Genomic DNA, 27,370 nt, shown 5'->3' with positions numbered 1-27,370 from the left:
AACAGAGCTCAGGATACACCCAATCATAACAAAACTACTGTAATATAGATGAACGTTTGCTGAGGGAGGCCACAAAATGATGATTACTTAGATTATAATAATGCTATCACTGTTATATCCCTTTCCAATATATTTTTCCATTTATTGTAAATGTTACTAGACATTTATTACTCGTATGGCAGAAAGTACTAATGGATTGCACAGCAGGGAATTAGTAATACATAAACCCCAGGATGATACTCTCTGTAAAATAACATGTCATATAATAACCACCCTCTAAGAGTCGTAAGGAGAAATCTGTTGCTTAATCTCTTTTTCCACTGAGGCCCAAGTTTGATCATACAATAAATTCAGCTTTGGGGCTCACTGTAGCAGATGATAAAAAAAAGAAACCAAAACTAACAAGCTGTAAAGCCCTGAAACAAAGCAATGATCTCCTGAAAATTTATTCAGAACCATCTCAGCTATAGAGGACTTCTGACAGCTCCCATTTGACTGGTTAACTTTGTAATAGTAGGAGGCTTTATGCCGAAAATGATATGTGTCATCTAATAGCACACAAGTAGAGTGGAGCAACAACCTGAGTAATTTAAGCCACAAGAGATCAAATCCCTGCTTAGAACAGAGCCACTCTCAAGCAGGTTGCTCAAGGCCTTGCCCACTCAACTTCTGCATATCCCCAAAGATGGAGGTCCCACACCTCTCTGGCCATGTCCCAACGTCTGCCTGCACACATCTTCCCCATTCCTCCCACTGAAAAAAACACACCAAACCCACCCAAAAAACAGTATTTCTCTGAAATTTCCCTTCTTGCAACTTGTGTGCATTACATTACCACTGCTGCCAGTTGCACAAGTCACCAGATACTTCCCCTGCTGCAGAGCAGCTGTTCAAAACGCAGGTTAAAGATGCAGACATGTTTTTGAGATGATATAATCCAAGAACAAGTGGTTCTGCAGTACAAGGAGCCAGGGCCATCAAAGGGAAAAGAAAAATCCCCTTCAAGCAGTCAGGTCTGTGACAGTCTGAGGCATAACATCAAAACTCCTTTTAGTGACAGAAACAGCAAAAACCAACACTATTCTGAGAGTGACAGAGAAGAGTTAAGACCTCTGCTCAGGAAAGGAGAAGCAGAATACACTTAATGTAAAATAAAGTACTTCCAGCCCACAAATTTTCCTTCCAAATGGGAAACTGACTTGCAAAACCTTGACTGCTTCGGTTAAGCAAAGGAAGAACATATGAAATTAATTAGGGATAAAGACAAATTGATTCTTTAACTATTTCCTTCAAGCTTAAAATTAGGAACATATGTAAACATATGTTCACTTAAAGTATCTAAATGCTGAGCACATTAAAAAGATTAATATACTGAAGCAACTTAAAAGTATCCCTCACTGAGTCCATTTCATTCTTGCACCTGAGAAATCATACTCGGAAGCCCTGCAAATGCTGAAAGAAGATCATAGAATGGCCTGGATTAAAAAGTACCACAATGATTATCCAGTTTCAAACCCCCATGCTACGTGCAGGGTTGCCAACCACCAGACCAGCCTGGCCTTGAATGTCTCCAGAGATGGGGCAACCACAACCTTCTCGGGCAGCTTGTTCCAGTGCATCACCACCCTCTGAGTGAAAAACTTCTTCCTCATGTCTAACCTAAACCTACCCTGTCTCGGTTTAAAACCTTTCCCCCTTGTTCTATCACTATCCATCCTTGTAAACAGCCATTCTTCCTCCTGTTTATACATTCCCTTCAAGTACTGGAAGGCCACAATGAAGTCCCCCCAGAGTCTTCTCCAAGCTAAACAAGCCCCATTCCTTCAACCTTTCCTCTTAGAAGAAATGAAAAGATGAAATACTGTAACATTAAGAAGTCAATCATAAACACAAGTGATAGAAAAAGAACGCTTATTATAGCTTTTAATAAAAATAGCTTTTAATAAAAAGGGAAATAACAATTGTGCCAGTTAATAATAAAAGCTAGAACTTCAAATTAAACATTTTTTAGTCTATATCATCTGATATTCCAACAGTGCTGCAGAGGATTTACCTTAAAAACAGGAATACAGGTACTCATCAAGTTTCCTGCTTTGCAAAACCATCTTAAGTTTTAATTAGAATTAACATTCATATTTCATATCCGAGGATGAAAACCAAGAGGATGCAGTCATTTATGGTTTACCAAACAGCTGAACACCCACAAGGAAACACTATGTGCTATCACTGATGCTATTGATAATCAGTAAGAACTTATGTCTTACTGAAAGGCTTTTGAAATTTGCTTTGAAGAAAAACTCTTGGAACACGCAAGTCTTCTTTCCTATTCACAGTTTCTCGGTGCACGTATTCATTGACCACTTCCTCGTATCCCTCTGCCCTGAAGAGCTGAGACAAGAACTCTAGAAGAGAAAAAAAACAAGCATTAGATGAAAAATTATGTTTTTGCTATGTTTAAAGCGCTAGCCAGCGTTTTTATAAGCTTATGTTCCAATGAGTTAGAGTATGAAAAACCACGCGCCTTTAGATTTTAAGCTGTTCTGCACAAGGAGACTGCTGCACTCGCACTAAATAAAGTGAGAAGGGCACGAGAGACCATTCACTTCAGCAGTAAGGCAGGCTTTTGTCATCATAAACCCAACAGGAAAACACATGGGCTGGCCATAAACAGTGAGCGTTCCTCTAAAGTGGAGAATCCACATTAATGAAAAACTAATAAATAGCACTTGTGCATCAACTGAAATTGATATTTCACACACTCTAAGAATGGGATTTAAATTTACATAGATAGGTCCATTGCTTATTTGGTCCTTTTAGCACCCATTCTCTTTTTAAGAGCTAATTTGTTAAAGTGGAATTAAAAATCACTCAGTAAATAATAGCTCTGGAAATGCTTTAGTGAAGCTGTAGAATAGCCCGCATTATCTTGGATTTCATCATAGTCCTGTGAAAAACAGAAAGATCTCAGACATGATTAATGTCTTTTATATATCAGAAGCAATTAGGTAATACATTATGTCATAATATATGAACATTTACTTGGCTTCAAATTGGTCTCTTCAGTGAGAGTATTTTGCTTTATACTTGGAACAAGGAGTCCACAGAAATAAACACTGAGCTTTTATTACACAGTGCCCTATATTTGATAGGGAGAAGTAATGGTCCACTAAAGTTTAGCATGAAGAATTGGGAGTTAAGAGATGAGCTATAAACCCAGTTCATTTTGAGAGTCTTAACAAATTCCTTCATGTCTCTGTGCTTCAATTTAGCAGCCAATAACCTGCAACAATTACCATCCTTCCTAAAGCATTGAGAGCACTAAATGAAAAGCTCTTAAAATACCTTATCAAATGGAAACCTTTTTTTGCCTCAACTTCATGAAGAAAGAGAGGACAATGACCACAGATATTTCAGTAGGATCTGGGTACAATCTGCTCAGCCCTTCAGTCATGTTTCTGCTCTTCATTGGCAGACAATCTTCCACACCAGGAATAACCTCATGAATAACCAGAAATAACCTCAGCAAAATTGCATCACAAATGTTTTTTTTATTGAACTTTTACTGAACTTTGTTCTTTTTCCCCTCATACAAACAGATCTGAATGAAATCCAACAAATTTAGAAGCTTCTGCTCTCATTACAAGATAGAACATATAAATGAAGCAACAGCTCCATAAAGTCCTGTCGATCCAATAAACAACCTCCCATAAATAGTAACAAAAAGAGAGGGCAGATGAAGTACTTGACCATTTGACAGCCACCTGTGCAGAAACAAAACTTCTATGGGCATGTTACCAATTCTCTGAATCAAACTTAAGTAGAAGATGATAGAAAACATCTTACCTGTAGTAAAAAAATAGGATCTTGTCCCATCTTGCCTAACATAGAAGTTTTCTCCAAGTTTGCTGCCAGATTTAAACCTGAGCATCGCATGATCATACAGTCCGTAGTCTCTGAACAAGACACACTTGCCTGGTTTTAATATCTGTCATGTAAAAATAAAGTAATAAAGTAGATTTATGCATTCATGTTTATACACACATAATTAAGACAAGGTATCCTAACACGCTCCATACACAAGCAATATATACTTCAAATTAATTCCTCATGCAGCAGAAGTGTCGTATACAAAGTGGATTGTTAGCTTTTAAAAGAATTCTTCCCCATGAACACCACAATACGCTTTAAGATATCTGTTTGGGTGCTGAACAATTAAGAAGCTTTCTGCAACACTCTTCAAACAGAGAGGAAAGAAAAATGTCTATGGTGTAACAATAAAAATGAAATCCTATCAGGGTTATATTTGCTGGCTAGGGTTCCACCTAGCACGCAATTCTGCTAAATAAAATACAGAAAACCACAACTTTTCAATGCAAGAAGGAAAAATAAAGTGCAATGTAAGGGGGGAAAAAAAAAGGAACAATTATAGGAAAATGGGTTGCAGGTCAGGTGTTAGTTTTTTTTGTTTAAGTTGCTCTTTGATAAAGGAATCGAGCTATGAAGATGTTTAGAAAGGTACAATCACTACCCTTTCAGACTGGTGATATTTGATCCATGCAACCTTTCAACCTCAGCAATGCCAGCTGCATTTGTTGGAGGAGAAAATGAATATTTGCAACTTGCAAATTTGTACAGAAACCTACAAGTGAGTTAAATGAGCCAGACGTTTCCACACAGAAAACAGTAATTAGCCTTTTTAGGTGCCAGAGCTACAAACCAATCTCAACTTTAGAAAGGAGGTACGTGGGGAAAAAAAAATGAAACATTCCTTTTCCTAACTACTGATAATAAAATGAGCAGGATATCTGATAATACAAAAGCCCAAATGCATGCATACACTTATATAAAAAATACACGTTGACTATGCCTCTCCACAGTCAATATATGACTTGAGATCATATATATATAAAACCAATTTGATTGTGATCATTTAGAACTGCCCTCTGGAGGGGCCTATCTTTACCTACCAGCCTACACAGGCAGCCCAGGGTGCTGAGTCTCTCTATATTACTGTTAATCTCCAAGCACTCCACTTCCAAATCATTGCAGGTCAAGCAGGTTTAATAATAGCAATAATGTCCTAACTGCAAGTCTTTCCATATTCTGGAAGTCAGTTAGTTTGCTATCGTCTATACCTCATCACCAGACATTTCACAGAATCACAGAATGACCTGGGTTGGAAGGGACCTCAAGGATCATGTAGTTCCAACCCCCCTGCCTGCCAGGGCCACCAAACATACACCTTTACTAGATCAGGTTGCCCAGGGCCCCGTCCAACCTGGTCTTGAACACCTCCAAGGACGGGGCATCCACAACCTCTATGGGCAGCCTGTTCCAGGGCCGAACCACTCTCCTAGTGAAGAACTTCCCCCTAACATCCAACCTAAATCTTCCCTCTTTTAACTTAAAACCATTTCCCCTAGTCCTGCTATAGTCAGCCCTTTATTTTTTTTTCATTTCAACAACCCGTGAACATTATTTGTATCAGACAACATCAAAGCCAAACTCACAGCTACAAGATACCATTTTGTTGTGTTTATAACATACGCCAGACCAGGATTCAGAATAAAACTGTACTGATTTCAAGCTAAAGAGAATACAGGTGCTTTAAAGGCTGTTAAATAAAGTGTTAATGAGTTACCTTGTAAACGTTCTTCAATACAAGATGCATTTTGTCAGGATGAATGGCAGAAAGCACAAATATAAGGGTGACGACATCCACAGAATCTGCTGGTATATTTTCTAGAAGATCATCTTTGGTAAGGTCACACTGGAACACTTTGCACCTTTCAGTATCGTATAAGGGGTTTTTCTGGAGGAACAAAAAGAGCATGTTTTCACTCAAGAATCAGCAGCACTGCATCAAAAAAGTATAAAACAAATATAAAGGGATGCTTCCATGCCTGAGAAATTTTGCTTATACCCCATAGCCAGAAATATAGTATTGCTCCCAAAAAACAGAGTCTGCAACACATTCATTCATATATATGACTGTAATACTAGAAGTTGACATGGGAAACATAGGTCTTGAATAAAATCTGTTCTACTTTTCATATAGGGATGATATGGGAAGCCCATCTCTCCATCATTTGTAATGGAGTAAGTTTCTAAGACTCTAAAAGAAGTTCCAAATATCACACCAACCTTCACATACTCAACAGCTCTAGGAGAGAAATCACAGGCATATGCAAAAATATTCAGATCTTCTTCCAGGAGCGGAAATAAGCAGTTTCCAACCCCACAGCCCGCTTCCAAAATGGTCAGTTTCTGGTCTGCAAACTAGGGTGGAAGAAAGCCAAGAAAAAAACACATCATTTTTGGTTTCCTCATTCTATCAGCAGAGACACAGTTCAATCAGTACATAAAAAGCAATAATCAAGTTTAATTACCATTGACTCAGAAATTAAAGCAGCCATCCACTGGATAACCTTCACACTACAGAAGAGGAATCTTGACTTTTGTAAAAGTACACATCTTTTTAGAACGCATTAATACTTCTTAATTACTTGAGGGGTAGATGACTAAACAGATTGCTGTACCATTTCTGCCTTGTCTCGTTCAGATATAAGGAGCAACAGATGCAGATAACTATTCCTCTTAACAACGTTTAGCAATTAGCCTGTAATTCTGGGTGCTTTTCCTTAAAGCTGTGTTTTGAAGTGCTCCAACTCTAAACATCACATTACAGTCTATTTAGGTCACAGAAAAAGTGTTCTAGATTTCATTCTCAGCATCCACGTGGGTCAATTTTAAATTGATCTGATGCATCTGATTCTGAGGTGTTACCTTTGATAATAAGAGGGACTGCACAGAGCACCGCACACATAACATGTTAGTGCTCCCAAATTCATGGCTGAATTAGAAATACTATTAAATCATTTGAAAACAGTCAATCCCATCTGTCACAGAGGAAGTGCAAAGAGCTCACCTCCCGACACGCTTTTAACTCTTCAAACTCTCTGGTTGTCCAGTGTCTGTCTTTGAAGAAGTTGGTGCTGTTTCTTTTGTAAAACAGATCCCAGTTCTTTTGTGCCTCTTTTTCCAGTTTCAGCTGTTTGAAGTCAGACACCAAAACCTGATGTTTTGCCAGTCTCTCTGCTTCTTCCGGGCTAAGGATTCTTGTATTAGGGCCTTTTGTTTGGAAAGCACCATCTTCAGTAGATGTTGTTACTGTAGTTAAGCAATGTGCTGATGTGTTTTCATGGAACATCCTAGAATCTTTCACACAGATATGAATACCAAAGACCCAAGGGTGGTTTTCTTTCCTTCAGTGTACATTTCCATCATTTAACATAGATAAAATTCCCAAATATCTAAAAGAAACTGAAAAAAAAAAAGAAAAATATTAGGAAAAGTCACAATGCATCAGTGCATACTGATTAGGGCCTTATGCTAATCTATTGTACATAACAAACTGCAAAGCCATCTGACTTCTCTTAATTTCAGAACTGTTCCATGCAAGCTAACACTGAGCATGAAATCCCACTGACATAAAAATTAAAGAAAATGCTTAAAAGAATCTACTGGTCTACTTCATGCATTGTAGAAATCCACCTTCCAAGGGAAAGATGGTGTAGCTATAAACTTCTTGCACTAAAACTGACTTAAAAGGAAAACTTCGGTTCTTGTGAACTCCAGTTAGCAACACCTAAGACAAAAGTAGTGATAAATAGGTGACAGCCTCATTCAAGATGGTAAAGCAATCTGTGCTTGTGTTAGCATTTCTCCTTCCTCTTCTCAGCTCAGTGAGATAAACATCAGCATTTACAGCACCAAGATACTTGGGCAACAAAGCAAAACCAGCATGGTGACGAGAATGCTTAAAGCCAGCCTGTGTCAGCACTCATTCCCTGCTTCTTCCCAAATATACACAACCCTTATAACCATAACAACAACCAGTTTGTTGTTTTGAGTGTTTTTGTTCCCCCCTCCACCCAGGAGTTAAGAAAAATGAAGCAATGAAAAGGGTCTGTGTAGGCTGAGGAGGGATCCAGCTCCTATCCCTAATCACAGAATATCCTGAGTTGGAAGGGACCCATAAGAATCACTGAGACCAACTCCTGGCTCCACGCAGCACCACCCAAAAACCCAACATCCAATCCCAAAACCATTAAGGTAGTTCTAAGCTCTGCCTTGCCGCAAACACCCAGACCCAGGACAGCACGCTGAATTAAACCACAGAATTGGTGCAGCCTGGCAGCACTCACACCACACGTCCCCCCCTCCATGTGTGCTCAGCCCACACCCGCACGGCGCTGCCCGGCCCAAGCTACCCGCGGCGCCGGCTCCTGAGCCGCGTTGTCCCCGTGCCCCGCGCTGTCCTGCCCTCCCGAGGGCGGAGAGCGAGGGGGACCCTCCCCCGTGCCCGCTCCCCCTCCCCGGGGCCCGCAGCCCCGCTCGGTCCCGCTCCCCTGGCCGCTCGCTCCGCACCCGCCGCCGTGGGCCCCGGAGCGCTTTCCCGGCTGCACTCGGCGCCCGGAAGGGCGCGGGGCGGCAGCGCACACGGCGGGCGGAGGAGAGGAAGGGACCGGCCGGGACGGGACAGGGGGGGTGCGGGGCCATGAACGGCTCGGCGAACCCGCTGCTGGACAAGGAGGAGCACCCGCTGCAGCTGGGCGAGAGCTTCGAGCGGCGGCCCAAGGCCTCCTTCCATACCATCCGCTGTGAGCACCGCCCTCCCTTCTCCTCCCGCTTAGCCCAGCCGCGTCTTTCCTCCCCGCCCCGCTCCCTCCCGCGGACGAGCCCCCTGCCCTCAGCCCCTTCCCGCCGGGCGGCGCTGGGGCCGTGGGCCGCGCGGTGCCCGCCGCCCTCCCGGGGGTCCCTCCCCTCCATCGCCCCTCGCTCCCTGCGGCTGTGCCTCCCGCCGGCCCTTCCTTCTCCCTTCTCACTGCGCCCGTTTCCCCCGTGAGCATCCCCCTTTCCTCCTCCCCTCCCTCGGGGTCTCAGCGGGCAGTGGGCGAAGGCTCTGAAGTTTTCCGTGGAAGCACGGCTTGCCGCTTGTATTCCTTTATCCTTCTCCTTAATGGCAACGCGGGCCCAGCTCAAGGAGCCGCGGTTTGAATTTAAAGTTTGAATGGATGGAGGTGGTTGCCGTCATGATCCCACGACCCCTCCTCTAGCGATCTAGATGGGAAGTCACTTGATGGGGAAGCGCCGAGAAGTGGCTCAGGCTCACACAGTGTTGCCACACATGTGGTAACTCTGAAGAGTGAGAGAAATGTTGAGGAATGGTCTCTGGCATTAACAGAGTTTTAGAATGACTGGGGCAATCTGCCATTTTTCAAGTCACCAGAGATCATTCCTACTGTTCTTCTGTGGCATTGGATGTGTTTTGTTTCATGTTAAGGAGGTGGTTTGGGAGAGGAGCTCACTGCATTCCTCTGCTGGATTTCTGTGGGCAAGAAATTGCTATTTTGTCTCCTAATAATCCTCAAGGAACTGCTACTTCATCCTTACAACCTACTGCAGGGAACCTGCTTTAGCAGGGGGTTGGGCTTGGTCATCTCCAGAGGTCCCATCCGACCCCTATGATTCTATAAGCAGGCCCAGGGCTTAAAAATGAGGAGTTAATCAGCAAAAGTAAATGAGAATGATCCAGAAGTTGTATTTTGGTTGCTATTTGATTGGGTGGGGAACTGGTACAATTAATGCTAGAGATTTTTGTTATGTGATGCGTAGTCCTGGGTGTGCAGTCTCATGGCTGTGAGTGTGTCATTTGGTGAGGTCAAAGTGAGCTCTGAAGGAACAACTTGGAGCTGTTCCTCGAGATGATCAGTGCTTGAAGCAAAGCTATTTCCCCAAACAGAAGCCTCTGTCTGCTTATATGGTGTGTGGTTCCCCCCTCTGATCATACGTAGTTCACCAGATTGAAGAATGCCATAACATGCGTTTGATGTATTTAGCTGTTTACATATAACACTGGATGCTTCTAGCCAGCTCTGCTGCACCGGCAAATCCCCACTTATAAATCAAAGATTTAAAATAGCCCGACCATCAAAGGAATAAGGATGCTGTCTGATAGTGCACGAATTAAACCCAAGCCGTATCCGGATAGCAATGCAGTGTATTTCTAGAACGTAAAGTGCTTTCATAATCAAGTTCTCCAGGGGTTGCAAAGCCAAAGCACTTCAGGCTACAACCGAAAGAGTATGTTTTGATTTCAGAAGAGGTTTTAATGTGCTGTATTTTCAGTCAGTTACACTCAAGTGAGATCTCTTTTCTGGCAAAAACTTATCTCTTTCCTAATTGTTGATCTTGGGTGATCTGCCTGGGAACTGAGCATTATATCATTCCTGTAATCCTCTTCATGCAAACTGCAGTAAGAGGATTTTGCAGGCTGGATTTGTCTCTGCCTCCTTAAAATACTTTTATTGTTTTCTGGGATGCTTATGAAATCCTGTACTGAAGAACCAGGTTGGGAGACGCATCTATTTGACTTCTGGTGAAAGGATGGGGTTTTACACCTGAAGAGACATACGTGCTCTCCATCTATGGCAAAACTAGTCAAGCATGGGTGTCTAATGAGCTTTCAGAATGAAAGCAATTTGTTGTGTGCTTGCTTGGAATAAGTGTATTTTACTGTGCTGTGTTTTTTCATTTAGCGGCTGTGCCATTGAAGCTCTTGATCCCTCTTTGGCAAAGATGCCAGCTCATCTACAGCTGGTTCATTTTATTTAGCAAGCTTGCACATCAAGTAGGTGGGAAACAATAGCTAGAAATAGATTGTGCAGATGAGAGTGAAAGATGTGATTTGGTCTGGCAGTTAAGGGATGAGGATTAAGTCAAGTGTGCCTGATTCTGCTTGTTGTGCTGTCAAAGTGAAACTCAATTAGACGTTAACGTCCCCTTAATGAGAATTTATTACAAGCTGTTTTCTTTCCCCAGCAAACGTGCTTTTCAAAGTAGAATTAAAATTTGGGTTTTCTAAGGTATTAATGTCTTAACTAATGCAGTAATTAAAAGTCTTGGTTGTGACTGTAACTGCACCTCTACGTATCCAGAGATGCTGGAATTGGATGCCTGGTTGTGAGAAATACTTAGCTGTCTGATCTTATTTCATTCTGTCTAAATCCTCTGTCACAATGTTACGTGTTTTTTATGGCTCAGCAGCATGACAGAATCAGAGGGGGGAAATACTTTGAAGTTAAAATGTTCTTAGTTCAAATAAATATGCTAAACACAAATTCATTAGTGCAGCAGAAATTATTTAAAGCGGGGCTTTGCTTAGAGCTGCAGCAGTGTCTGACCTCAGTTATGCTCTCCATTCATCTACAGCAGCTTCAGCCTTGTGTGGAACCTGGTGAAAGAACATCAGCACCTTCTTTTTTCCCCATAGGTGGGAGCCAAGGTGTCTTCTCAAGGTGTTGCAGAGGCAAGATATCTGTTAGTAGTCAGAAATATCAGTGAGGCTCAGTGAGCTGGTCTCACCCAATTAGCCTTTGATGTAGATGGGAGTCCTCAGGTTTGGAGGTGGCAGGAGCCTGGGTTCTGGGTCTGGGACCTGATACTCCTATGGGATGCTTGGTACAATTTCACACCTGTGTGCAGCATCACACGTCAGGAGGAGCCTGCTTTTGGTCTTTCAGACACAGTCTGGTAATTTACTTCCACTTTAAAAGGTGAATTTTGCATCTATTATCATCAAGTGTCGGGCTGTGAGTATGAACAGGTTGTACTGTTGTACTGTTCCACCCCTGGTGCAAGCTACTGTGTATTTTAGTATTTCCTGTAGCAACAATGAATGTGCATTGCCTTTTTGCAAAGGAGAATTCTAAAGGCTCCAAGTTCTGAAGACTCCCAGAGATATAACCACAATTGTTTTCCTCCTTAGATGATTTTAAGCCGGCATCGATTGATACGTCCTGTGAAGGGGAGATCCAAGTGGGTAAAGGAGATGATGTAACAATCACTTTGCCGCATATTCCGGTAAGAATGCTATCTGTGCTATTGAATGTATTCAAGTTCTTTGCAATGTAATTCCACTCTGTCCTATATATTATTATTTTTTACTTCAGTCTTTTCTAGAAACAGGTGGGCTTAGTGTTTGAGCTGCTAGACTTGCAGCATGTTATGTGAGGAGAGGTCTGTACGATTGAGTCTGTGTTAAAGGTCTTATTTGTAGGGCTCCAGTTGGTTCTTTTTTTCCTTCCTTCTTAGTGTAACATGTATAAAAGGACAACTTCTTTTAGCTGAAGCTCTTTACCTGCTTTCCTTCCATTTTTACTGCTGCAAGGTAAGGGATAGAAGCAAAGAAACGGTGTGTTCAGTCAGGATGTGCTATTCAGAATCTGCAGCTAGGCCTGTAGGCTTGTTTATTTCCAACACACACAGATAGCACAGATGGTTCCCTGCCTTTAGCTTTATCAATGGGAGCAGGGGGGAGTTTTCTAGTGAGCAACAATGAAGTAGTTTCCCATCCACTTCCTCCTCAAACTGTGCCATAAATATCTACTGGGTGAGGATGATGGTCAAACGGTAATAAAACAAGTGTTCAAGCTGTTTATAGATGCAGCTGTTTTGTACTTGAAAGCTCTGTGGTTGCCTTACCAAAACAAAACAAAAAAGAAAAAGCATTCGCATGCTGGAACTGGATTTGTTTATTAGCTGAATAACGCTACGTGTCAAGCTAACAAGCAAGAATTCACAGATGCAGATAAGTTTGCTGATTGCAGGGCAGCAGCAGTCACTTTGCAAGCCGCATCTCAGATCCTTGTGGGATTCTTTATTTTAGCACTCAGGTATTTTTAATCAGTAGCTGATGGTGTTGTGATAATTCTTGCTGAATAAGGCTTTAGCCTGTTTGCCCTGCTCCTGCCTTTTATATGGCTTTGGTCGCGTTTAGGAGCTTGCGTGCTTTCATTTGTCTATAAAAGTGGTGAGTGCAGTAGTGCTGTTTGGGAGCAGGCGATGATGTGATTAATAGCTATGGTATTTATCTTTGATTGGCTGCAAACTGTGCTGTTCATTCAGCTTTTGTGCTGAACAACATCACTTGTAATTCCCCTTCCCAAATCTTTGTTCTGATGAGTTTAATTTGATTGCATTCCCATGTATATGAGTGGCTTTCAGCTGGTGGTGTGCTCCAGAGGGATGGTTACTAACTGCAGCTACTGTGTGTATGTTGCTCCATGGGAGAATTGCTTATGCTCCTTAGGAACATGAAATGTAATGAAGAGGAGTGAAAAATTCTGAGGTCATTTCATTCTTACAAGGTTTACTGAATTTCTTGCTTCCTGCTTTGCTTCTGAGTTGCGTGCTAGCTGGATTCAGGTTCTAGCTTGTTTTTTGAAACTACATGATCCCCGGGGGTGTCTCTGTTTAATGATTTGTTCAGTAGAGTTGGTTTTGTGTCCCTTGTCTGCTTGGGTAACTTGAAGCACTATTTCTACTTATGGATTTAGCAGCTTTCATGTTTGATAAACAACCATGGCTGGGGAAATGAAGAATCTCTGTACTCAAGCATGTGTGTTTAGCAGATAGCTCTGGTTAACGTTACCTGTTTCATCCACCTTCCTCTGTGCTGTAATCAGCAGGATCTGGAAGCCCCGTGTTAGGGATTACTAAGGTAGGGCTTCCATTTCTGCTCATTTTTCAGCCCAAATCATGATCTTTTGTGAGCTTAGAGATCCTGGTTAGCAGAGTGATGGCCAACAAACTTTGATCAGCTTTTGTTAATTTTGCTCTTTGTTTCCTGAATTATGTGTCAGCAGGGAGCAGGCTTTGACTTTCAACTTACTTTTTATTGCCTTAAATGTTATTTTCTTCGCTTAAATGTAGGAGTGATAAAACTGTAAAATGCCTTTGAAGATGAGACTGCCACAAGACTTTGATGTTTTCTGAATAGTACCTGTACATCTTACAGTATCTCTGTTGGAAATTCTCATTTTTCACCCTTACAGGTCTGAAGCCATTTTAGGTTGAAGCATATTCTATTCATTAACCATGTTGGGATAAGGAATTGCATTCTGAATTGTTAATATTTGACTCGTAGGACTCATAGCTGAGAGCTTATTCCTGTATGTCTTGTAATGTCGTGTTTTGATGCACATTAATGGCAGGAAAGCAAACAAATGTAAATCATGGCAACTGTGGAAGTGTTTCGTCACTTTATAGGCACATAAAATGGTGAAAGGCATAATGTTGCTATGAGGAAGTTGGCTCTACTGCATTAATTGTATTTTTCCCTTTTCATGAACGAGTATTTTCAATAGGAACTAACTATTAACTGCTTAGCCCCCTAGTCAGAAGGAATGCATTCATTTGTCTTCATGTTTATAAACTTTTGGATAGGGTAATATAACCAAACAAAAATATGCTCTTTCTTTGATACCAGGGTTCAACTCCTCCAATGACTGTTTTTAAAGGAAATAAAAGGCCCTATCAGAAGGACTGTGTGCTTATTATCAATCATGACACTGGGGAGTATGTTCTGGAAAAACTCAGTAGCAGCATTCAAGTCAAGAAAACAAGGTAAAGCTGGGGACTGGGCTGAGTTAATAGGATGAATTCTATTCATCTGAATTCTATTCTTGCTGAAGTTTCCTGCTCAGATTGTGTCTTTCACACCTGAACTCAATTATCTTGTATTTTGGAATAATGTTTGCTTACTAAACCTTATCAGCTTTACGCAGCCAATTATCTTGCCTTAAAAAACCACAAGTAGCTGTCGGGAGCGTGAATCCAAGAGTAAAGAATACGTAAATTTTCCACCGCTGAAGGGACGTAATTATAGTTAGAAGTGAAGCATCTCTGATGATTTGAAGCTTTGGAAGCTGACTGAAAGATGGAATGTGTTTCAGGAATCTCTGGTTAGTTGAAACAGATGATGAAAATACTAGGCTGTCAAAAGGATTGTTGGGCTTTATGGGCTTGTTCCCTGCAGCTTCTGTGGGAGTCGTGGTACTTTAATAATATACTATTAAGGAGCAAGAAACGCTTATCACAGTATTGGATCAATGACACATTGAGTGGAGTAGAAGTCCAAAGCTTTGACATGAAAGGAAAAAAGAAAAAAAGGAGAACTGAAGAAATAACAGTTGTGAGCTTTTGCCTGGAATTGCTGAGGCTGGAAATCTCTCTGCCCCAATATCCAGACTTGCTGTGCAAACACTACAGAGTGAGCAGCTGGAACTTTTTTAGTAACCTTGCTGTTCTGTAAGTGCCTGAAACCTTTGGAGTGTGTGCTTTCAGCACCACTGAACCACAGGATACCGAGATCTAAAAGCTGTTTCCAGAAGAAGCAGGTCTTAAACAATTCTACAAGTGTGATACTTTTTCTTTTTAAGAAGAAACCACTTTGCTGCACTGTAGAGCTTTTAGATGCTACAAGTAATAGGAACGTGGGTTGCAGCTTGTTAGGAATTGGATGAAAGTTTGCCAAAAAACACCTTGAGTTAAAAGTAAATGGATTGTAATGCTCCTCTGAGTCAGTAATGGTAACTCATCCATGTGTCACTCAAAGGCAGGGCATCTTCTCCACTGGATAGGAGCACTTACAGGTGAGATTTACATTCCCAGCTATTTAAATCCAGCTGATAATTCCAGATTTAGCTTAAAGCAGAGAGGAGCCAAAGGAGCACCAGGGGGGCTTGTGTTCAGTACCCTGTTCAGATACACTAAGTTTTGGTTCTCCCAAGGTTTAAACATTTCAGCTTTCCTTAAGCAGAGTCAGGGAGGGGGGAAAAAAAGGCTGAATCCTTAACCACTAGACCACAAGTATGAACCTTTTAATGATCCATACTGCACATGATGTTATGATGTGGAATATTGACAGCAACATTACAAAAACATGACAGTGATGTTTTTAAATCCTTCAGTCTCCTGTCGTGGCTTTATTTTTTTTCATGGCTACTTCAATTATAGCAACCCATGGACACTATGGGAGCAGTGTGTTTAGCATTAACATCCTGATTACATTCCTAGAGGATAAACTGCATTTTATTTACATATGGTCTTCTGTAATTCTAAGAACATAATTAATACTGGAAACAGTCTTTTGCTTTTACTTGTTCCTGTGTGGGAATAGCTTACAGACACAAAGTGTCACACTACTGAGCTGGGACCCTCTTGAACCAAAACTGAGCTATTATACACGTATACTGTTTCCATGCTGTGCTATGTAGAGACATATTTCCAAAGGCTTTGTTGCTGTATGATAAATACACCCCATACTTTAACTTCATTATTGTGTGTCACAGAGAGACCTTAGTATGTTTTTTCTTCCAAGGATGTTGACTGTTCTACAGTCTGAATAACATCATTGATTCAGAAAAGGAAATAACACCTGATTGGGATTGAACAGCTAAGTACGGCGTTATCCTGTAGACAGTTTCCCACTAAGGAAACATATTAAGCTGGGTTTTTTTTCTGTTGTTGGGTTTGGTTTTTTTTCTGTTTTATTGTTGTTAAAAGGGATAATGGTAAATGAGTGAGAAGTGGGAAATAAATGCTTGTATGCTGTGTTTGTCAGCAAAACATATTGCTTCAGTCAGGTTGACCTCTGAGAGAATTCAGTTTGAGAATGTACCACTGCAAGTGAGAAAAACATGTATTTTGCTGTGGTAATGTTCATCAGGATTTTGTTGAGTGATTTTTATTTATTTTTTTTAATCATCTAGTTGGTTTAATTTAGTCTGGTTACTAATGCTTTTCTAAAATTACAAATATTGATTGCTAAAAGAAAACCTTTATTACTCTTCAGCTACTAAATTTGGTACCAATGAAACACATCTGAGTTTGAAAATGCATTTTGTAAGGATGTTGCAGTGGGTGTACTTGCTGCCAAAAGCATGTGTTACATACAGAAACCTGTCACTCACTGCTCAGCTTAATGGAACAACATAGAGTGTTGTTCAAAGGAAGTCACCCATCATGCATTAGCACCAGGATATTGAAGAAGCTGAACACAGATGCACAGTAGTGCTCAATGTCTCTGGTTGTTGTTTCAGAGCAGAGGGCAGCAGTAAGATCCAAGCCCGAATAGAACAACAGTCTGCCCGAGCATCTCAACCTCCTCCACAGTTCAGAGCCCCAACCAAGCCAGCAACTGGACCTAAAACTTCTCCTTTGAAAGATAATCCTTCACCTGAGCCTCAACTGGATGACATTAAGAGAGGTAAAGAAGGGTGTGTAACTTCTGGGTTTGGATTGTTTTTAATAAAAACTACGACTTACAATGTATAAAAACATGTTAGGATGTACAGGGATTAGAAGCTGGTTCTTGACAGTTGGTTTGTTGTCTTTATATCTCATCTTAAAGGTGAATTATCTATTCTCTTCTGCCAGTATATAGGTATTTATACTGCTGCTTATACTACTCTCTTCCAAACTATTTCTCTAATTTGGAAAGATAACAAAAGAAGTGTGAATTCAGAAGGTAGAAATTACTGCAGCTGAATGCTAGACAGGCTGAATATGGGTGTCTAAGGCAACAGCAGCAAAAGCTGCTGATCCAAGATATAGTTAGGCAACAAGAAAAATAGTTATCCCTGTGTAGAGCAAGGTTGGAACCATTTACCAGGGGGATGGAAAGGCTCAGTGACTGTGTCCCCATTACAGGAACTGGAGTCTGTGCCATATCAAGCAGTGCTATCAGGTGAGGGATGAAGGAGAGAACAAGCCCAGCACTTCCATTACCGTGGCTTCTCTCTAGCTTTTATCACACCTACCATATAGTTGCTGTTCTTACCCTTCAAGCGATTATTGCCTCAACTGAGTCTCCTGCTTAGGAAATGTATTGTCTCAGTGTTTCACTGTGGGCAGGGCTCACTTTCTTTGCCCAAGTTCTTCCTTTCACGCTGGCGTTATTTTGCTGCAGTTAATACTGTCAGAATAAGGAAGGTCTTAAATTTAGATTTTTATTTGGTTCCTTTGGGGTTACTTGTGTGGCACCAGACACAATTATATTCTCTTAAGGCTGTTCTTTTGACTAGTATTTTATTTCTGGATCTTTTCCCTTATCCCACATAGCTACTTTTGCCTTTAGACTTAGCCTGTGTTAATTTCAGTCTATGTTAATTACTTAGTGGGGCTTTTTTTTTTCCTTTTCAGTTCTTGATAATCATTAGATGACACTTTTACAGCTAAGCTGTCTGTGTTTCTGTATAGGTGCTGACTGGTTTCACTCTTTCACAGCAGTAATATTTTCAATACCTGGAAGCTGGTCAGCAGACAGAATCGAAGTCTGAGAGTTTGTTAGCTACAGTTCCCTTAGTTGCATTGCCATTTTTATTTCCTGTGTAATAGGTAAGGAGAAAGCTATCAGGTTATATATTAATTTAAAAACTGAATCAGTTGTAAATTTTAAGTGTCTTTATTTATGAAATATAAGATATTTAACCATGGGGGAACTCCTCTGCATGTATGTGGCAATTTGTAAAGCTCATGTTCTTACAGCAGAATAATTATATTTGTCTGTTGTGACATCTGTACTGCAAATACGATTTTCTAGTGATCTAAAAATATGTCACATAATTTAGAACTGTTACAGTTTTGGGTTGGTTTTTTTTTTTTGCCACATGATGGTCTTCTATTGGGAAGTACCACCAAACAAATGATCTATTGAGTTTGGTTTCCAAAATCAAGCTAAAGAACACGTGACTTACACTAAAAGTAGGGTGTTGAATTGCTGTTTCATAGAGAGAATCCTTAAAGGCTGAAAAGAAGGAGAGCAAATACCTGAGCAGTTTGCTTTCTGCTTCCAGTATGTGCTCTTTTTATTTTTCTAAGCATTTCTCAACCTTTCAGCACTTCTTATCACTTTCATCATTGATTATCTAAAGCATGGGTGTCCAACCTTTCAGCTTACCTGGGCTGCATTGTATGAAGAGGAATTGTCTTGGGCTGCATATGAAATACACTTATAACATAGTTAATATTATATAGGCAACAAAACTTCTTTTATATGTTTGTATTAAAACAAAAAAAGGCAACAAAAACATGAAACTAGTGGGATATTCTACCTTGGCTTTGTGAAACCAGCGCATCAGTGTCTGGTTAGATGACAGTGGTTGCTATTCTCAGGGAGTTCTCCATGTGTCCATCAGAGATTTTAAATCTAATTTTACTCTTCCTGTGCTTCATCCTTGAAAATATTTGTTCATATATGTAGGTACAGCCAAAAAGCAATGATGTGAGCGAGGTGTGATTGTGAAGCAAGGAGTATTTCTCTCTAATCAGATACAGCTTGTAAAAATCTGGTAAAGAGACGTGATCAAATTTTGTCTTCAAGTTGAATGTCTGATTGCAGTTCTATGTATTTCATTTGAAAGTTCACAGGTAACATACTTATGTTGATTGAAAATGGAGTCACAAATACACACACACACACACGCAAAGATATTTCGGCAGTCTTGAAACCTATTTTCAAACCTTTATCAAAACAGAAAGCACAACAGCTGCATAGTTTCCAGTGTTCACAGGACTGTATTTAGCCAATATATCAAAAGGCATAAATTTATTTGCCATCACATGAGCTTGCTGTAGTTTAAGTCTCATTTGGAATGCTACTATGGTTTGAAATGTAGAATGGATAAGCTGATCTTCACCTTGAAGACACGTGTTTAACTCATTAAAATGAGTGGCCAAATCCATAGGAATAAAAAAAAAGCAAACAAACAAACAAATCAGCAACTCTTTTATACTTCTTGTGAACTTGTGAAACACTGAAAATTACAGAACTTGAGTGTTTCTTCCAAAGAGAGCATGTTAACTTATTAAATTATTTTACGAAATAACACAAGCCCAAGTTTAATAATTAAATAAGAAAACTTACATGTCTGCTTTGTAAAACACACGTCTTCACAGGCACACACGGGTGTGGGTGGTTTGAAGCATTGTTATGGGCAATGACTGTTATGCCAAGCGGCACAACACGTGTAATGTGCAATGTGTGCAGGTTTCAATTTGACTGTTTGTGTGTGGTGGTGCAAAAGGCAGAGTCAGCCCTGTGCTGTGCCCTCCGCAGTGTTCCATTGCCTGCTCAGTCTGTGCTTGAGCTATGTGCAGTCGACCCTCTAAAAGTCAAATAATAATGTTAAAAGCTTACAGCCTTATGGGGCCTCTTACTGGCTGCCCCAGGCTGTGTGCAGCCTGCAGGTTGGACACACCTGTTCTAGAGCATCAGCATTACTAAACCATCTACGTAATGAGAAAGTACTGGCAAAGGTAGGGCTGAAGTGGTACCATTGTATAATGAAAGCAATTAAGAGAACTTAAATGTAGAAGCGGTAAGATAGTCTTCAGTCCTTTTATGTGTATCTTTATGGTTAAAGAATTTTAAGCTGTGAAGAGATTGTGTTCTTTCCGTTCAAGCCGTGGCTTTTCCTGCGATTGAATTAACTCCAGTGTATGAAACAAAAAACATAAAGATGAAATTCAGTGTTTTTTCTTTAATGGACACAGCACAGAACTTAAAATCCTAACAGGAGGTCACTGAAAACATCTTTGTGGCACTGTGACTATCCCTGCTCCCAATATGCCCTGTTCAAGGGTGTGGTAAGACACAGCCCCTGTGATTCTTAACAATAGTTTTAAGCCAGCCTCAGTGTAGGTTTTTGCTTACCTCCACTACCCTCAACTGTGTGTTTCTTCATCTCCCCTTACGAATGGGCTGGGAAATAGACTTCCGGGTCAGTTGGTCCTTGCATCCATCTCTTTTTACTGCTGTTCAAATAGCAGTGTTTGAGGACACGGGCAGAACACGTGGGAGTTAAACCAGTCCTTTCTGCAAGCAGAGAGGTCTTTAGGAGACTGTCTATGGGGTCCTGCACTAGAAGAGTCTTTTGCTGTGACAGCTTTTATCTTGTCCTCCTGCCTGAGAGGAGGAACAGAGAGGGTAAGAGCTTATTCTTTTGAATACGTGGCTACTTATGATCAAATATCATTAAGCAGTTAACCTTTGCGAAGATGCTCCACAATAGCCATTTATGTATGTGAAATTACTGCTATTTATGAGATGTATTTGACCACAACAGAAATGTTTGTAATAATGTTGACATAATTAAAGCACACATTAAGTGCAAAAAACACATAAATATATATCCGGTTTGGAAACTATAGATTCAGTGCTTAAAAATCTGAGCAGATATTATTTACTTAAAAGGCAGCTGTAGTCTTGTAAGTTTTATGCCACAGAACAGTATTTGACTCTCAAGGACTTCTCAACCAAAATTGTTGCACTTCACAGTGAAGTACTGCCTCTTCTAGCTGCCATCTCTGCATATTCAAAATGCCAATATCAAGTTGATTTCTCTCCAGCTTGCATACCATTATTAAAAGTGAGTATTCTGCTATAAGCATACAGCTTTATTCTCCCTAATGCTGAATGACATTATTTCCAAAAGCCTATGGTATTCTTGCAGCCCAAGGTTAGGGCTTTAGTTAAAAGTCCTGCATTGCCTATTGGTTTTGAATGAAGAGGCAAGAACCCTTACCCATGATTACTGGAAGAGATTAGGGCATTTGGTATGAAATACACAGAGAGAAGAGCCCTGCTGAGAAAGGCTGTTGAATTATTATTATTATTATTACTTTAACAACATCATGGACTGTCAATATAAAACAGTAAGCCATTTTCTTTTCTTGAAGGTAAACCTACAGCTGTAACATCAGAGATGCAAAAGATTCCCCTGGCAATGTCAGCCTTTTCAGATGATGTAGACTCAATTAAGGCAAATGTTCAAAAGTGCACTGTATGAAAAGCTTTTCTCAAAGCTGGGTGCTGCACATCCTGACTCTTCTCATCTTTTAAGCCTTAAAGGCTCATCAACATGAGGAGCTTGATCTCGAGGAGCAAAAAGTGGTCTAGGAAAGGTCTGACTTTTTCATTGTTCAGCTTAGCATATAGGTACAGGTATATACGTGCACAGCTATTTTAATTGGAGGCACTGCAAGGAAGCATTTAGCTGATGCTTCAATACCTCTATCATTTTGTAAGCTGCTTTCTGGATTGGTTATGTTCTTTCCACATTTACATACCGAGACACTTCATTTCGTCCATAGACTCTACCTCAGTAAGCATATGTGTGTAATTCTCACTCATCCTTCTACAGACCTATTTATTGAGTCTTCTTGCTTTGAGGCCTGCAGTCTGTATGTGATTGTGCTTGCTGCAATCCAGAATGTTCTAGCAGTGTATTCAACTTACAGCTAACAATTCTTATCCTTATTAGAAGTATGTGGAAATTTCATGAAGCTAGGAAAAAAAATATTTAAAGGGAAAGTGCTTTTGTTCTTGTTTACTTTTCCCCTATGACTTACTGAGCCTTGAACACAGTGAACGCTTATCATTTGAAATGTTAAATAAGGGTTGGTAAGAACAGTGACTTACCAGTGCTAATTTTTACGTGTACCAGACTCCAGCCACAAAATGGATTCTTAAAGCTGGTAAGAGTGTTGGGAAGGGCTGAGGGAGCAAGTCATTACAGTACAAAATAACAGCTTCTGTTGACCTAATGGCATATTTTTCCTCCCTCTTCCAATGGTCTCTCATGCTGTGTCTTAAAGATGAAAAGGTAAATTTTGCCTGGCATACTAATGAAGTGCAAAAACCCCAGCTGACCTAGTCAGGGATCTAGCTTCAGGAAGTAGATTTGAAGAACAACCCCATTATCACTAAATACCCGGCTGGAGTTAGTTATTCTCTTTCAGTATGCTGTCCTTGTCACTAATTCAGGATATCTATACCACTTGAAATTGAGCTCTGAACTTTGAGATTGAAAAGTAGCAGCTTCAAAACGGGCAACAGAAAAGTTAATTTCTGAAACCAGTACCTGCTGAGCTGGGGTAACTCCTGCCAGCAAATAACGTGGAGGCTGAAAACTCAGCTGTTACTCTGAAGTGTTAAGCAGCCCAAGGAAAACTGATCTTCTTTAAAAGAAAGAGTTCCAGTTGCTCAGACTTACTCCTGTGTGGGCTGAAGACGGCAAGAACTTAAACTGTGCCATTTTTACATGAAGGAGGGACTCGCTTTGTAAGCTATGGCTGTGCTGTATCAGGAGGGATGTCCCTAGTTCAGGAGCTGTGTTTTGTCTCAGTCAGAGTAACTCACAAGGCTGGTCTATGGTAAATCACTCCTAGTGTTGGTTCTCCATTTGTTGGGTAGGCTCAATTGTACTTGTGTTGTCTCTTCTTTGTCTCTTCACCCTTTGAGTTCTCCAGAGCAAGCACTGTGTTCTTACCTTGCGGGTGCACAACTGCTGGCACAACGAGAGCCTAAATTTTGATGGTTTCTTATACTTTTTACAAATTTAACAGTGTGGAATGGTTTGTGACTTACCTTAATGTCCGCTTAGTAACTGGTTGTTCAGCCAGCACCAGCTCTTGCTGATGAGGCAGTCGTGGTATTCTACTGTTACTTTACACAGGTAACCATTAATGAGGTGTGAGAGTTGAATAACTTGCCACTTTCAGAGCAGTCCATTTTCCCTGACTACTCGTTAGCTCTATAGCAGGTTAAAGTACTGTCACCACTCCCCAGCGTGTGAAGGTTCTCAGCTGTTCTTGTCTGCCCCACTGCTGAGTTTCTAAATAACAACAACAGAAATGAAGGTTTGATGACACTGAACTTCGCTCTTCTTCAACTGCAACAACTGGGTTGAAAAAATTGTCAGGACTGTTTGTTTTTTCTTTCCCGACTCTCTCTTTTCATTTGAGCTATTTTGCTGTTATAAATTCTACTTGACAAAACGATTGCATTTTCATATTCCTTTCCCAAACTCCACGAGGCTTTACTTGTGGTTCCAACCACATGAATGTCCTTTTATTCCAGAGCTTAGAGCGGAGGTTGAAATCATTGAGCAGATGAGTAGCAGCAGTGGAAGCAGCTCATCGGACTCAGAAAGCTCATCTGGAAGCGAAGATGAAAGCTCTAGCAGTGAGGGGGAAGAGCTGGCACGTGTTTCCCCTTCCCAGCCACCTCACCAGCAGTATAACAATAGGAATGCTGTTGCTAACGGCACCAGCAGGCCACAAGGAAGCAATCAGCTCATGAACACGCTCAGTAAGTAAAGGCTTCTGTCTGTCTTATTACTCTGGGAAGCTGCTTGGGATCACTTACTTTGTATGTTAAGCTTGCTCCGTGAAGTACACTTGGCCTAACAGTAATCCCAGGGAGGTGCGCTGGCTGAAGTATGTGGACAGATAGGGGGGTTTAAGAGAAGGCTGAGATGTGTCTGAAGCTGTGAAGATTGCTTCAGTCTGATCTAAAACCTTTGGGCATCAGCACGGTGACCTGTGTTGACCATGCTGAGTCTCAATTCAGGCCTCCGAGTGGAAAGAGTGGACAGCAGAGCGTTAGTTCAGGTGGATATGGTGCACCATATGATGATGAGAATTATTTTAATGTGAAAACACAGATTAGGCTTTATTCTGGGTCAGGTTCAGTGGAGTTAAAATACTGCATTTACAAGAAACTGCAACTTATTTATTGTAATTTGTTTTTAATTTCTCCTGAGGCAAGCTTGAGTACATCTCTTGGAATCCACACAGAGGGAACTGTGTAGTTCAAATGCAGATAAATGTAGAGTTTCCAGCTTCAGAAAGGGAAGTTCGGCTTTTATACAGATGATACTGAAGAGGCTTGCAGGAAAATTGGCAAAGCCAGTCAGTGTTCTTGACAGTAGTGGATGCCTGAGGTGAAACTTGGGTGAAAACCAAAGTTCAGCAAAGTCAGCAGGACTCTTTCCATGTCCCTGTTTTTGTTTGTGAGCTGCCTCTTCCCTGCTCCTTTTGGGCCAAGGCTGCAATACTGCATAGGTCACTGAATTTCTGGAAGTCTCTAACCCGTGTAGGATTTGGGAGCTGTTAAGGTAGCTCCTTTTTTTCATGCAGTGATTGCTGCTCTGATTAATATGACCTCGAGTATTCAAGTCACTGGTGACCATAACTCAAATTTCCCCAAAAGAGGAAAGCAGGTGAAGAAATCCAGGGTGTAGCTGTTGCGAGGCTGCTTTGCAGAGGACTTGTGTTTGGGACAGCGTCTTGGAAGAGTGCCCATAGGACTGGATTCAGTAACCAGAACTTGAGCATGATTATTGCACACTTTTACCCCATCCACCTCCCCAGATTACAAGTGGTCTGCAAGACAGGCTCAAAGACTGTATGTTTGATCCACTTCCAGTCAGTCCTTCCTGTGTTGGATCTCTCTTTGCGCTTTGGAGGGCTGCCCTTGGCCTTCCTTAACCTTCACGCCCTGTATCAGCTGATTTCAGCCAATAGCTTTGAGCTGCAATGGCTCTAACATTTTTTCTGGCCTGCTGACATGTGGAGGCCTTACACTGGCTACCCAAACTGCCTTAAAACAAAGAAGTCTATTTTAATAAAGTCAATTAAGCCAGGGAATTCCTCAGTGCCTGGTCCTAGAGCTGTATACAGGAGTTTGGTGGGTGGAGGCTGTGGAGTGCCTTCTGCAGCTGCTAGCAGAGGGAGTGCTGTCTTCCCTCTGGGGAGCAGACCAGGTGGTTCTGTTGGACCTGGATCAGGCTTCGTATGAGCCCTGTGCGGTTCTTAATGCTCTTGGGCATGGGGAACAAGAGATGACGTTTGCATTCAGTTCTTATGCTTATTTATATCTTCTAGTGTACACGTGGCTGTACTTTGCTTTGATTGCAATTAAATGTGCCTACACACTTCTTGTGTTCTGTTGTTTCTGTTTCCCATAGGAAATGACTTGCAGTTGAGTGAATCTGGGAGTGACAGTGATGACTAGAGGCTGAGATTTTTCCTGCTTCTCTTACATATACATGAAGAACTAATTTACCTTGAAGTGATCATATCGCTTACAAAGAGGATCTGGCACAGGAATTCTTCCATGTGTGGAATTTTAATAGAAGGAATGTGTAACTCTGTAAAATATCAGATGTTGAGGGCTGTTTTACCTTGCAAATTGAGTGTATATTTTGTGTATATTCTTATTCTTGAAAAGCTTTACATAGGTATGTACAGTGGGTAAGCCAGTATGTGCCCCTATGTTCTTATCTGTTCATTATTTGTAAGCTTAACGTGTAACTTCATCATGTCATCTGAAAATTTCTTGTTTGTAGGAGATATTCAGTCCATAGTGGAAGATATTCAGCCCATTGTGTCTCTGTTGGGGGGCTTTTGTAATATAGGGTGAGCATGAACCAACAGTGAGTATTAAAAAAAACCCAACCATGCAGAACCTACAGTGTGCACTGAAGTGGGACTGTTAAAAATTAAGCTTCAACGCTAAGTTGATTTATTTGATTTGGGACTTTTCTAATGTGTTTTTATTGCTATTTATGATTGATTTAATGGACATAACTTTTCAATAGTTGGAAAGGAGAAATTATAAAACCATGTTTGTCACAAACCTTGCTGCACCAGTGCCTTATAAGCAGGTCTTTAAATGGAGCTTCCTGCCACCTCTCATATAGGGAGCAATACTGAAACCTCTTCAGATTGCTTTTACAAAGAAGAGCTATGTTTCACATACAGGTCGGCTGTGCTCTGAGGGCAGTTAATCTAGCAAGATATAGGATATATGTCAGTCACCTGAGCACATCCGAGTCAGAACCAGATCAGCATTTTCTCATGCAACTGAAGCATCTAATTTTATTCAGATATTCAGTCCTAGAAATATATAGGAGCACAATTGCCAATGAAACTGCAGTGTCACAAATAGGAGATAATGGACTTGCTGAAATGGTCAGACCCAGGGCCTTGTTTGCAGTTTCCTAAAGGATGCAGAAAAAGGAGACGACAAAGCAACTGTGGAACAGCACAACTCTCTCTCCCACCACAGCTGTCCAGGTAGACTTTAGTCCGTACTATTTGTTGGACGGGATCTCCGTGCTTGGCAGAATTACACAGAACAAGAAATGTTTGCTTACCATGAAATTCACCCCTGTTTAAGGGGGTTTAAATGGTGCTCAGCTGGATTATCATTAACTTTTTGCTCCGATGGAAATGAGTTCCGGGGCAGCCTCTTAATCTTGAGCACAAGGCTAACTTTTTAAACCCCAAATTCAAGTGATATATGCTGAGCGACCCTGCAGTTGTGGTGTAATCCAGTTGGAACTTAGACTGGATCGGATGTCTCTCCATTCTTAAATGTCTGCTTTGCACTGCTTTTGTCTGATAGTTTGTGTTGTAACTCCTGTTTGTTTACCGAGCTCTTTCCTTTTATTTTTAAGGTATTGAAGAGCAGGGTGTCATTGGAAGGGAGATTTTATTAAATGGTTTATTTTAATTTTTTTTTGCATTCAATACGTATTTAGGCATATTTTTGCATTATTGTACATAACGTTTAAAAAAATAATTGTTTTTTTTAAAGTGTTTTATGATGTGGGTACATATTTTAACATACAATTATGAAATATACTTGATGTAAAGCAACAGCTGATGTGATTCA

General features: G+C 40.9%; 2 protein-coding genes across 8 annotated transcripts; one reads left to right on the top strand and one right to left on the bottom strand.

The window, feature by feature from the left end:
* Nucleotides 1-1,897: 1,897 nt before the first annotated feature.
* METTL6 (methyltransferase like 6) lies at nt 1,898-8,680 on the bottom strand. 5 transcript variants are annotated; one of them, XM_015854037.1, is made up of 6 exons: nt 8,656-8,680; nt 6,929-7,323; nt 6,145-6,279; nt 5,642-5,812; nt 3,844-3,985; nt 1,898-2,402 (listed from the first exon to the last, which is right to left on the bottom strand). In XM_015854037.1, exons 2-6 carry the CDS (start codon nt 7,208-7,210, stop codon nt 2,254-2,256), a joined length of 879 nt encoding a protein of 292 aa, XP_015709523.1. In that variant the 5' UTR covers nt 7,211-7,323; nt 8,656-8,680; the 3' UTR covers nt 1,898-2,253. The 5 variants fall into 5 exon arrangements, with proteins under 5 accessions (XP_015709523.1, XP_015709520.1, XP_015709519.1 ...); XM_015854034.1 differs by lacking the exon at nt 8,656-8,680 and adding an exon at nt 8,431-8,543; XM_015854033.2 differs by lacking the exon at nt 8,656-8,680 and adding an exon at nt 8,274-8,384.
* On the top strand, nt 8,487-27,370 carry EAF1 (ELL associated factor 1). Of its 3 annotated transcripts, none has more exons than XM_015854032.1 (6): nt 8,487-8,663; nt 11,831-11,925; nt 14,333-14,469; nt 16,947-17,113; nt 23,768-23,998; nt 25,659-27,370. In XM_015854032.1, the coding sequence occupies exons 1-6, from the start codon at nt 8,561-8,563 to the stop codon at nt 25,703-25,705; spliced, it is 780 nt and encodes a 259-aa protein (XP_015709518.1). In that variant the 5' UTR covers nt 8,487-8,560; the 3' UTR covers nt 25,706-27,370. The 3 variants fall into 3 exon arrangements, with proteins under 3 accessions (XP_015709518.1, XP_015709516.1, XP_015709517.1); XM_015854030.2 differs by lacking the exon at nt 8,487-8,663 and adding an exon at nt 9,501-11,371; XM_015854031.2 differs by lacking the exon at nt 8,487-8,663 and adding an exon at nt 9,514-11,335.

Source organism: Coturnix japonica, chromosome 2 (assembly GCF_001577835.2).
Source record: "Coturnix japonica isolate 7356 chromosome 2, Coturnix japonica 2.1, whole genome shotgun sequence".
Taxonomy (NCBI): domain Eukaryota; kingdom Metazoa; phylum Chordata; class Aves; order Galliformes; family Phasianidae; genus Coturnix; species Coturnix japonica.
This window is presented reverse-complemented; position numbering and strand designations above follow the sequence as displayed.

What these genes read in the sequence shown, in the direction of transcription:
- METTL6 (XM_015854037.1), bottom strand. Translation starts at nt 7,210, where the DNA reads ATGTTCCATGAAAACACATCAGCACATTGCTTAACTACAGTAACAACA. An exon ending in GAGCTGTTGAGTATGTGAAG is followed by an intron (nt 5,813 to 6,144) that starts GTTGGTGTGATA and finishes TTGTTCCTCCAG; the next exon opens with AAAAACCCCTTATACGATAC. An exon ending in ATCCTATTTTTTTACTACAG is followed by an intron (nt 2,403 to 3,843) that starts GTAAGATGTTTT and finishes TTTCTCTTCTAG; the next exon opens with AGTTCTTGTCTCAGCTCTTC.
- EAF1 (XM_015854030.2), top strand. Translation starts at nt 11,098, where the DNA reads ATGGCTCAGCAGCATGACAGAATCAGAGGGGGGAAATACTTTGAAGTT. An exon ending in CTTCTCAAGGTGTTGCAGAG is followed by an intron (nt 11,372 to 11,830) that starts GCAAGATATCTG and finishes TTTCCTCCTTAG; the next exon opens with ATGATTTTAAGCCGGCATCG. An exon ending in TCACTTTGCCGCATATTCCG is followed by an intron (nt 11,926 to 14,332) that starts GTAAGAATGCTA and finishes CTTTGATACCAG; the next exon opens with GGTTCAACTCCTCCAATGAC.